Raw genomic sequence first — 12,298 nt, 5'->3', positions numbered from 1 at the left:
CATTTTTGTCACGAGAAGTCCTTGCTTGCTCAAAATTCGCTCGATAAACGAAACGCTGGAAGTTACAAAAGTTCGATTCGCGCCGAGCATCAGAAAAAAATTTTTTTTAATTTTTCAAATTTTTTATTTTGAATTCCTGTTCCTCTATGAATCGAAGGATACCCTAAGGTATATTTTCTGAAAATTTTATTCAAAAATTCCAAAAACTGACGTACAGAGCACGAGTTGAAGTGAAAAACGGATTAAAATCGACTTTTTCAAAAAAGTAAGTTTTTTGGCTTTAATTTTTAAACTAAAAAAGTTACAACTTTTTGTCTTAAGAAAAAAAGATGCGCAATCAAATTTTACATCCATATATATCTTTTGAAAATTAAAATTCAAAAATTTTTTCTAAAGCCTCCAGGGACTTCGTTTTCGCACGAAAAAATTTTATGTGCCCTTATTGCATCCGGACCCACAATTATCGTTCGTACTGCGCTTGGCTGGTGACGGGTAGATCCGCTTGTTATTAATCGTATGAGTCTATTTCGCACTTATCAAACATAGCCTCTCAGTCCCAAACGCAAAAGGTATCAAAGGGATGAAAAATGAACATAATTGAATATTAAATATCACAGTTTTTCGCACAAACTGAATTTATTCCGCTTTAAGAGTCTTAAGTAATCGTAAAGCTCGATTCTTAAAGTGTCAGTAACATGTACATGTACTTACGCTCGTCGGTCGAAATTATCGCTTTTTCCCTTTCTTACCGTTCGAAATACACAACCACTCACAAGGCCATTTGAGAGACGGAAGGGGAAAAGCAATTGAAATATTTGAAATTTCCTCTTCTCAGCCTATTCCACACATTACCGCTTCTGTTTCTGCCAACACACACACTTTTGTAAAATCACACAGTGAAGTGCGTGATATTTGCAATGATACAATATGTGATTTTCCGAAACATTGTAATTTTACACAAATCTTTTCTTACAGTGTATCATTTTTCAAACTTTTTCAGACAAAATATTTATTATTCTAGAAAAAAAGCCGGGAGAACTTAAAACTAGTAAAATCGATAGTTTTCTAAGTATCACATGCCCTTGAAAATCTTACTTTCAAAATTCAAATTAAATCGATTGAACTGCTTTACAAGAGGTTATGCCAATGAATCAAATCTTTCAAATGTAGTACCGCCAAAGTTTATTACATTCGTCATCTTTGATATGTATCACACTAGTTTTCTACAACTTTCTACGTATGTTACGTCGTTTATGTATTACACGTAGAAAACCTTGAGTGGCATTCACAACCCATCTCTGCTAAAATACGAAAGCTGGATTCACGAAAGAATACTAAGGATACCCAACTGCCAGTGGGAAGCTGTTGGGAAACGTTGCCGTAAAGCGAGGCGCACACACATTTGCACAATGCATTGTGCAAAAGGTTCTGGACGAATCACAGGCCTCCATTTCAATCGCTGTGATTCTCACCAGCCCTTTGCATCGCCCGTGTATGTGTATGAGGTAGTGGTTGTTTTAGCATCTGGAGGGGTATCGTAGTTTAAATAAATACGATAGATGGCGCTCCGGCCAGGTAGGCCTGCTTAGAATTGTTATGTAGAGCAAAAATACTAAAATTCATTAAAAACTTGATACTTGGAAGAACAAAGTTTTCAGTAACTATAAGAGCAGCTGTAATTAGTTATCCAAAAAATGCATAAAAACATGTAATTTAATATTAGGAAAATTGAATAGAAAGATGAGTATTTAAAAAACAGTTTGAAGTGTAATAATTTTTTCTATTGTTTATTTTTCTAATATAATTAATGAACTTTATAAACAACTGCAATTGTTGCAAATTTAAAATATTGATTGATAATATTACTTCACTAATAATAATAGTAATAATAATATTTAAGCATTAATAATTAGCCTTATAGTATACTTTTTTATTAATAAATCTATACATTTCCGCTTTCTAAAAAATATATATCTATATATAATTTATTTATAATCATGGTGACGACTTTAAGGGAAAACCGAAAAAAACGGGGAATTCAAGTAAGAAACCGGGAATTTACTTCTGATCTAGCAAATTTCAAGTTCTCAATATTTTAGTAATTTTTGTAAATTTAGAAAAGTAATTTTTACTTTATCTACGGGGGCGAACAACAACAAGGGGCGAAAGGCGAAAATTGCAGAAGGGACAAGTTAGCTGCCCGAGCGAAGCGAGAGCAGATATCACACGAGTGAAATTTTTGCCTCGCCCCAAATTGCGCATACACTTTTTTATAACAAATGTATCGAAAATTTGACTTGGGATGCCTTAAACTTCTTTGCGTCTCATCAAAGTTGTTATTCTTCGTAAATACGTAGACAGTGACAGATATAGGTTAGAATGACATGATTTCTGAAAATAGGCTGCAGACAACTGCAGATAAAGTAGAATTTATATACTTTCAATACCGGTTATGGCGTAAAGTTACTTTCGCAGTCGCCTGTTTCTACTTTCTAGTCTAGGGTTGAAAATACAACCTTCGACCCGCTACAGGGGCATCGAAAGTCAAATTTTCGATACACGTGTTATGAAAATAAATTTACTTGGTTGAAAAACAAACTCGCCTGTTGAAATTAATTATTTGTTTAATTGAAGATTAATCGTTTTGATTATAAATTAATTTCTATGGTTGAAAAATGAGTTTTTTGCTGTTATAGTGTGACGTACAGCCTGGAGCTGCACATTTTAATCCTATGATTTCGCACTAATAATTTTAAAAAAACTTTCAACACAATAAATAATTTACTCGGCTACAAGTTCTTATCGATTAAATTGTCAATTTTACACATTTTCTCACAGAAATCACTTTCAATAAAAGATTCAATTGAAAATTACTTGTCCGAAGGGAAATTTTACTTCTCTACCAACATCTTTCATAAAATAAAAACGATAATTATTTTCACTTGTATGCTCTGCAACTGCAGATAAAGTGAAAATTAATTTAATTCCCGGTAATTTACCAATTCCTTCTGAGTCTTTCACGGTTCCGTCCTCAAGTCTTCACCCTAATTAAAAATAAATTATGTATAATTATATGTTTTCTTAGAGAGTAGAAATGTCTAGATGAAGTAACAAAAAAGTATATTATAAGATGAATTATCGATGTTTAAATATTATTATGAATATTATTATTAGTCAAGTAATATTATTAATCAATGTTTGAAAATTGCAACAAATACAATTGTTTATAAAATTAATTGATTACATTAGCAAAATAAATAATAGAAAAATATGTATATAATCCAAATTGTTTCCAAAATACTCACCTGTATAAAAAGTATCAAGTTTTTAAAATGAATTTTAGTGTTTTTGCTATACATACCAACGCAAAGACAGGCCTACCTGATATGAGCCCCATCTATTGGGCTTACTTGAACTACGATACCCCTCCGGATGCTAAAAGAACAGAAAGAGTGGGGGCGAGGCATAGCGCAGTTGCATAAAGATCTGAAATTTTCGTGTGCAGATGTGCACTTGTCCTCTTCCTCCACATGGAGAGGTGTGCGAGTGAGAAAGTTTGTCAAATTGAAGCGATCTTAGGAAACTAGATTGATTATATTTTTAATTATGCAGGTTTTTTCAGGATAAAAAATGTTTGGAAATGTTAGAAAAACAGTATTCTTTATTCCAAAGTACCATTTCAAAAATAATAATGTACTAGAATTTCAAGATTTCAAGAGCAAACGATTTCATTATAGTCTACATACTTACCGCTTTTATAATGCACTCTTAACTTTACAAGTCTTAACGCTGAAATCCTCCACTTAACCAGATCAATAGACACTTTCATAATTTAAAAACTTATAACTTGAAATTGAAAAAATTTTGCCACCTGTATCAAAACACAAGAACATAACCTCTTTAACTTGCGTCAATTTGACCAAATTTCTCACTCGCACATTTTTCAAGTTATAGGAAGAGGACATCTGCGCACGAAAATTTAAGATCTTCCTGTAATGTGCCTACCACTTACGGTAGGGTACTATATTAGGCAGGAATATGCAACAGCCATTCGGGTTCCTAGAAAATTCGCGGGAAACCATACGATAAGCATGTGCTAGTTTATAATTAAAATTAAGCTTAGAATGTAAGAAAAATGGTCTCCTGCAGTGCTCCGTTTTGTCAAAATAGAAGCGAAAATGGATATAAATTGTACCGTTTTCCATTAGGACAAAAAGAAAGACATTCAAAATGGATAATAAATTGTAGACGCGACAAATGGGAACCAAATTTTAATTCAAGATTATGCGAAGTAAGTACTCATATTTATCACTATAACAATATAATTTAAATATTTGGGTTATGAAGCTAATATGTAATTAAATTTCCTGTGAGCATTTTTAAAATATATTTAAGCGAAATAAGATCCAGAAGAAAGTCAGGTTAGGAACCCGTTTTTCTAGAGAATGGCGCACGTTAACCCACGCAAATAAAAAGGACGTCTGATATGAAATATAAAAAGCTATCATAATAAACTTTTAGAAAAGTATTGATTATAATTTTAGCGCACGCCTGTTTATAAGCTGCGTAAATTTTAGTTTGCAATCATAATTTTTGCAAGGATTATTTTTTGGCAAATGTATGGGTTAAAAATCATATAGTCTAATTTAAATATATTATATATTATTTCACATGTAATTTTATTTATAATTCATGTGTTGATAAAAATCATTTAAATGTATTTATCTTGTTTTAAGGTGCATTTTGACCAACTCAAATAACGACTTTTTATCAAATGTGATCTAGAAATTAGTTTCCAGAGAAATATAACTGAAAGTTAAAAAATGTTTGTTATTTCAATTTAATAAAAACATATTATTTACTATATGTATGCATTTTTATATTCATTTCGAATAATATATAATTTCAAATCAATAGTTAAAAACAACGTGTTATCGGTAAGTAGAATAATATGTCATTTTTTCTTTTTAATTGATCTTTACATTATAAAGTTTAAAAACATTCATATTTCTGATAATATTATTATCTTCAAATGTTACAGCTTACTTTGTTTTAATTTTGTTACTCACTACTATTTAATTAGGTTTTAGACCAAAATTCATCTCTAAGAAATTCGATATCATGTTAGCGATTTTGAATTTCGCGGGGAACCACAATGGCGGTTACATATTCCCATCTAATATAGTACTGTACTTACGGTAATGTTGCTACTGTCAAGTGGCGAAACGGAGTTACATCTTATTATTATTCCTTCGTAGCTAGATTTGTTCGTAATTTTTGAGGTTAGGATAAGACAGGTTCCCGGTGCGAAATACAATTGTATTTCTTTTTATTCTTTTTATTATAAAAGAAGATATGATGGTTCGTTTTATTTTTAAATGTAAAGGTTTTATACGGAGTCCTTTAAGTAATCCTAAAGTAATAACATATAATATGCACGAAAATAACGTACGCCGGACAGATACGAAGAAGAGACAATTTAGTCGTGTACTCCATTATTTTAATAGTTTTTCGCAAAATCAAGCGGCCAAATCTTCGATTTTCTCAGGAATATTTTTGGCGGACAATTCATCATTGCGACAAGTATGTCGTATTGCAGCAAATAACAGTTCCCATAATCAACGATATTACGCAAACACCTTACAAGGTGGATTTCATAACAAAAAGGCCTTATTTGAAAATTTCTTTCGATTTGCACCTACAATATTTAATAACAGGTATCAATCTACCACTGCGACTCCTGTAAATGAAGCTTTTACTGTAGAGATCAGTGAATCAGCCGATAAGCCCTGGTTTTTCAGTAATTCTGAAGGAGTGGATTATGTTTTAAAAGATATTTCGGAAAGTCCAGTGGCAGCAGGTTTTCAGACTCTGCTAGAAAATGTGCATACCATGACGGGATTACCATGGTGGGGAACGATAATTTTAACTACAGTTATGTTAAGAACTCTTATCATTCTTCCGCTTGCAGTCCATCAGGTAGAAACTTTATTTCGTTTTTATTATTACACTGTGTACACTACCGACAGAAATCTCAGAGTATATGCTAAAGATTCTCAAGGCTCGGAAAAGCTCTGAGAAGTTCTGCGTAGGAACTCAGGTAGATATATTTATATGTCCAGGTTGCTCGTTGGATTTGTCGGAAGGCTTTAAAATGTCCTTTCCGAAATTGAAATAAAAATACGATGATAAATAACACGCAGAGAGGCTATCTCAAGAGAGTAGCCGACACTCCAGCGAAATAGCCTGGCCCATTTCAGTTTATAAGCAGAGTCGATTTGAATGATTTAGTCTCTGAGATAGTCTGAGAGATTTGGGTCCTTTTTAAGGTCATTTTAAGAGTGGTGCGACGGTAATATAATGTTCCTTTTGTAATCGTCATGTACCGGGCGTGCAGAGTTATTTAAAGTAGTTGGCCGTCGCTAATCCGACTCTCCCTTTTTAAATTTCTCTTCAAATTATGAACACTTTTTTTTTTTAATTGATGAATTTTCTCATTATACTTATTTATAATTATAACTTATATACTAATATACAATTTTCTAATTGAATTAAAAAATGTTGTCTTTTTTGGCGTATGTCATTCCATTTACGGAAACGTTGTATTAATTCCAATTTTAAGCATTTAAAAACAAAAGTTAGATATCCTGAATCATCGAAACCCGTAGATTCCGAATTATTATGTTTTAGGCTGTTAACTATGAAATTTAAAAAATCTACTTCAAATTTTAATCCGAAAGCCTAACAAAGGACCCTTGAGTGTCGGCTACTCTATTGATATAGCCTCTCTGCTTGTTATTTATGGTCCAAATCTTATTTCAATTTCAGTCTCTCTTCTTTTTATTCATGATCGTATTTCAATTTCGGAAAGGAAAATTTAGAGCCTTTAAAACATTTAAAAAGAGCTACCGGGACCTTTCAATATATCTACCTGAGTTCCTGCGGAGAATTTTTCAGAGCTTCTCAGAGCCTTGAGAATCTTTAGCATATACTCTGATATTTCTATCGGTACGGTTGTTAATTATGTTCGAATTCTTATTTCAATTTCAGCCTCTCTGATTGTTATTTATGATCCTTTTTTTATTTAAATTTTGGAAAGGATATTTTAAAGCCTTCAGACCATTTAAACGACTTACGTGGGCCTTTAAATATATCTGCCTGAGTGCCTGCCCTATCAATTGAAATCTCAGAGTATAAGCTAAAGATACTCAAGGCTCTGAGAAGCTCGTTCAAATGTTTTGAAGGCTTTCAAATGTCCTTTTCGAAATTGAAATAAAAATAAGATCATAAATAACAAGCAGAGAGGCTGAAATTGAAATAAGAATTCGACCATAAATAAAAAGTAGAGAGGCTATCTCAATAGAGTAGCCGACACTCAAGGGTCCTTTGTTAAGCTTTCGGATTAAAATTTAGAAGTAGAATTTTGTTAATTTCATAGTTAACAGCCTAAAACATAATAATTCGGAATCTAAGGGTTTCGATGATTTGAGACATCTAAATTTATTTTAAATGTTTAAAATTGGAATTAATACAACGTTTCTCGTAAATGGAATGAGATCCGCCAAAAAAGATAACATTTTTTAATTCAACTCGAAAATTGTATATTAGTATATAAGTTATATTGATAAATAAGTACAATGAGAAAATTCATCAATTAAAAAGAAAGTGCCAATAATTTGAAGAAAAATTTAAAAAGGGAGAGTGGTTTTAGCGACGGCGAACTACAGTAAATAACTCTGCCCGCCCGGTACGTGACGAATACAAAAGGACCATTATATTACCTTCGCATCACTCTTAAAAGGACCTCTAAATGGACCTTGAAAAGGATCCAAATCTCTCTGACTATCTCTGAGACTAAATCATTCAAATTGAACCTGCAGATAGTCTCAAATCGGCCAGGCTATTTCGTCTGAGAATACTTTGAGATTTTTATTGGTAGGGCGCGGAGAATTTCTTAGAGCTTCTCAGAACCTTGATAATCTTTAGCATATACTCTGAGAGTATATACCCTACCGAAAGAAATCTCTGAGTATATTATAAAGATTCTCTAGGGTCAAAGAAGCTCAGAAAAATTCTGCGCAGGCACTCAGGTAGATATATTCAAAGGTCCAGGTAGTTCTTTTAAATGTTTTAAAATGTCCTTTCCGAAATTGAAATAGAAATACGATCATAAATAAAAAGCAGAGAGGCTGAAATTGAAATAAGAATTCGATCATAAATAATAAGCAGAGGGGCTATATCAATAGAGTAGCCGACACTCAAGGATCCTTTGTTAAGCTTTCGGATTAAAATTTAGAAATAGATTTTTTTAAATTTAATAGTTAACAGCCTAAAACATTTTCGAATTGAACTGTGTTAATAATTTGAATAGAAATTTAAAATGGGAGAGTCGGATTAGCGACGGCCAACTACTGTAAATAACTCTGCCCGCCCGGTACGTGACGAACACAAAAGGAACATTATATTACCGTCGCAGCACTCTTAAAAGGACCACTAAAAGGACCCTGAAAAGGACCCAAATCTCTCAGACTATCTCCGAGACTAAATTTTTTCAAATCGACTCTGCTTATAGTCTCAAGTGGACCAGGCTATTTCGCTAGAGAATACTCAGAAATTTCTATCGGCAGGGTAATTACAAATTCAAGTGGGTAAAAAGTTACAATTATAGTCTCCTTCAAAATTATATACTTCACTTTGAGGTTATGCCTCGTGTAAATTTCAAAAAAATAAGAAATGTACAACTCGAATCAGTCTAATCGGAGCAATTTACCGGATACCCACATAGCGCCCGACACCGGACATCTATACACAGTCTTATTATTATTATTATTATTATATATTGCACTATATGGTTACACTAGTTTTGTACTCTGTGTAAGAAACTTATAAAAAAATTGATGGTGGCTTTAATGTAATAATTAGCCGTCTTTCAATAATAATTTGTTGAAAAAAGAATCCCAGGAAATATATTTACACTACAGTGATTGGTAGAAAGTCGACTAGATAGGGTATGAATTTGGCAATGAATCGCCTGCGAAAAATTGACCATTGAGCGGGTTCCCCTAAAAAATTTTCACCGAATTTGGCGAATAGCAGATTCAAAGATTCGTGTTTGTCGCGAAGCAAGATTCGTGGAGGCTTCTAGCGTATTTTTTTTAATGCGCCCCAATTAGTTTTTTTTTTACTGGGAATAGCGAACGAATCTGATGCGTTAGAGATTTTGCAGAGGGATTATGAAAAACATGCCTCTCTTTCTTCGTGGTTATCTCGGCGATAAATTAAGTTAGAAAGAATTAAAACCCCGTTAAAAGGCTTATTAACGTTTGCGTCGATTGACTACTACTTGAGATATGTTAGACGAACAGGATCGGAGATAGCATGTGATAAAAGAAGACCTAGTTTCTGTCATTGACCAATTTTAGATTCTCAACTTTCACTTTCTGCGTGCTTCAAGAAAGTAAATGGAAAAAGGAAGCTTTATCAAATTAAAGCTTCAAATCTCTTCCTTAAAATGAGAGCAAGTACATAATGAAATATTTACTTGTTCTCGAATTATCGTAAAAAATTTGAAAGAGTGCCCCTGATAAAAATCGGGTCTTTGAGTGGCAGTCTAACATTGTTTGTGATGATTCTATAGGTTTTACGAAGAATAGGCTATCTTTTCGTTACCGCTATGAATTAGGCTAACTTCATTTAGCTAAGTTTTCAGGAAGAATAAATAAACCATTATTGTTCGAAAGATTACCAACGAATTCAAAACTCCAGCATTTTGTATTACAGTTTATAATGTAATTTAAGCTCCTATAACTTTTAAAACACGAAAATTTAAAAAGTTTTTATTAATTTTACCATTTCTACATGTTAACTAAATTTCATACCAAATGAAATTAGCCTAATTCTTAACGGTAACGAAAAGATAGCCTATTCTTCGTAGAACTCATCGAATTCGAGAACTACTAGATATTTGATTATGTTATTAGTCTCACTTTAAAGAGGAGTTTTGAAGGAGCTTTCTTTTCATTCACTTTCTTAAAACAACCAGAATGTGGAAGTTGACAATCGAAAATTAGACGAAGACGGAAAATAGGTGGGCTTTTCTCACATACTACCTTGACCCCGGTTTGTCTAAAATAACTCAAGTAGTAGTCAATAATCGACGCGAAATTCAATAAGCCTTCTAACGGGGTTTTATTTCTTTCTAACTTAATTTATCGCAGAGATAACAACGAAAATATAGATGCATGTTTTTTTAGTACTACTTTTTTTTAGTGGATTGACAATTCTGACCGGTATTGTATTCTGAGGTAGAAATCACAAAAATGATGAGAACATTAATTCAGCTTCTTTTGAGTTGAGTCAAGTTCTGAGTTAGGGTATGGGAATTATTTAAATTTTAAATTATAAAATATACACAGAATAGAAATAGCGTTTCTATCTTCTTTTTTCAGATTGTTTTAAATTCACTTTTATAGAAATCCATATATTTTTACATTCAAATCAGAGAAGGTATTAGATTTGTGTGAAATTTGACCCCCCCCCCCCATGTTGTTGACAAATGTCGCCGTTTTGAGACTCCTTGAATCCGAAAACAGGTTTTGAGAATGTGTTTTTCCGTATGTCTATGTATGTTTGTCTGTCTGTGAGCACGATCCCTGTTGAAAAAATTTTCTATTAGATTGGCCTTTGGTACACTCGTTTAGTGCCATGAACTAAAGGTCAAGTTCATTAGCCACTCATTTTGGATAAAAATGCAGAAAGTGAGCGGATTTTGAACATTTTCGAGGCCATTTTCTTTCAAAGTTCAAAAATTTCTGTACGGATATCCGTATTATTTAAAAAGTTGAACAATTTATTCTAATGGCTTTTTTTCATAAAACCAAAAATTACCAGAGTTATAGCATTTATAAAATTCTAAAAAACATGAAACTGAACATTTTATGCCAAATAACGCACGATATAAAAATATTCAGCATAAATAATAATGAAAATCCAAAAATTAAATTGTTTCATTTAACAATTTAACCGAAGGGCCTATTGCAAAGCCACCGAACGCGTCCTCGGATTGCGGATAGAGGGTCCCTGTACCAAGGGTTTCTGCTGAATATGGTTACAAAAATAAATATACAGTCGCGGACAATTGTCCAGGGGTGGTCCCGAAGGAATTAACCCCCAAGCGGAGGTGTAAAAACCGTGCCGAAAGCTGAATGGCACCTGGGTGAGGTGTCTAGAACGGTGACTCTGGGATACCGGGCGATCTCTCAGAGTACGCAGCCTTATCCTTGCATGCGGAGCTCTACAAGGATGGACGAACCCCTTTCCCTAGCTTCTCGTGGGAACAACAATGACAACACCAAACATAGTTGTAGTAAGTGGGGTTCAAAACAACAGAACGCGCAGGGCTCCCGACAATCGGTCGGCCAACAATGCCGACCATTCTAGAGCTGGGGGAGCCAATGAAAATGGATTCAATGCGATGGATCGGCGGAATCTTGCGACCTTTGGATGGACGTAGCGTCTGAATCACGACTTACTAGAGTGCTACGATGCGAGTGTGGCCCCTGAACGGGGTTACATGGCACGGCTGCATGCTCTGTGGTGCGAGAAACACTCGGAGCTATCGCACTTTTCGCAGCAACGTCTGCGAAACCATGCTGAACTACTGCGTAAAAGGGGCTATGTAAGCGGAACGCCTACTCTACCACAGCTAGAACAAGCCGGCAACAGAGAAAGGGAGGCGACACTAAGACCAAACGCGGGCAGGCATCCAATAGATGAAGAGCGATGCTTTACGACCCGGAGAAACATCAACACTAAGGTTTCTGTCAAGCCTAAAGATCTGGCTGAAATGGATGACGAGCTTCGTGGACATTTTTCCGGAGAATCCGACCTCTGGGCTATCAATTATTGTGTGTATAATGCAGCGAGAGCTTTGGCCGATGCGAACCGTAAAACAAAACCAACGGTTAATCATAAGACCAAAAGGCGAGTGCATCAACTTGCCATAAAGATAGGCTGGGCAAGACAGTACGCGTCCCGGATTCAGTGTGTGATTGACTACATCACATCTGGCAGGAATTTTACCGTCAAGGTTCGAAAGTTCGCGCAGGCGAACTCCGGAGAAAATCAACAGTTTCTCTCTGACCCATCTCGACTCTTCCAAGACCCTCCAGTTACTGTCGAACACCCACCCAAACCAAAGGAGGTGAAAAAAGTATTAAGAGGGATGAAGAACTATTCCGCACCGGGACCAGATTGTATCAAAACCTTCTGGTGGAAGAAGTTTTCTTCAACCCATCAG

The 12,298-nt window shown here is 34.3% G+C and overlaps 1 protein-coding gene across 3 annotated transcripts in view; it reads left to right on the top strand.

Moving 5' to 3' along the window:
- Positions 1-5,235: 5,235 nt before the first annotated feature.
- LOC117178904 (cytochrome c oxidase assembly protein COX18, mitochondrial-like) overlaps positions 5,236-12,298 on the top strand; it is a 128,990-nt gene continuing 121,927 nt past the window's right edge. For all 3 annotated transcript variants that reach the window (XM_033370444.1, XM_033370443.1, XM_033370445.1), the window contains exon 1: positions 5,236-5,979. In XM_033370444.1, coding sequence (XP_033226335.1) covers positions 5,356-5,979 — 624 coding nt within the window. In that variant the 5' untranslated portion in view covers positions 5,236-5,355. The remainder of the gene's footprint in view (positions 5,980-12,298) is intronic.

Source organism: Belonocnema kinseyi, chromosome 8, assembly GCF_010883055.1.
Source record: "Belonocnema kinseyi isolate 2016_QV_RU_SX_M_011 chromosome 8, B_treatae_v1, whole genome shotgun sequence".
Lineage (NCBI taxonomy): Eukaryota > Metazoa > Arthropoda > Insecta > Hymenoptera > Cynipidae > Belonocnema > Belonocnema kinseyi.
This window is presented reverse-complemented; position numbering and strand designations above follow the sequence as displayed.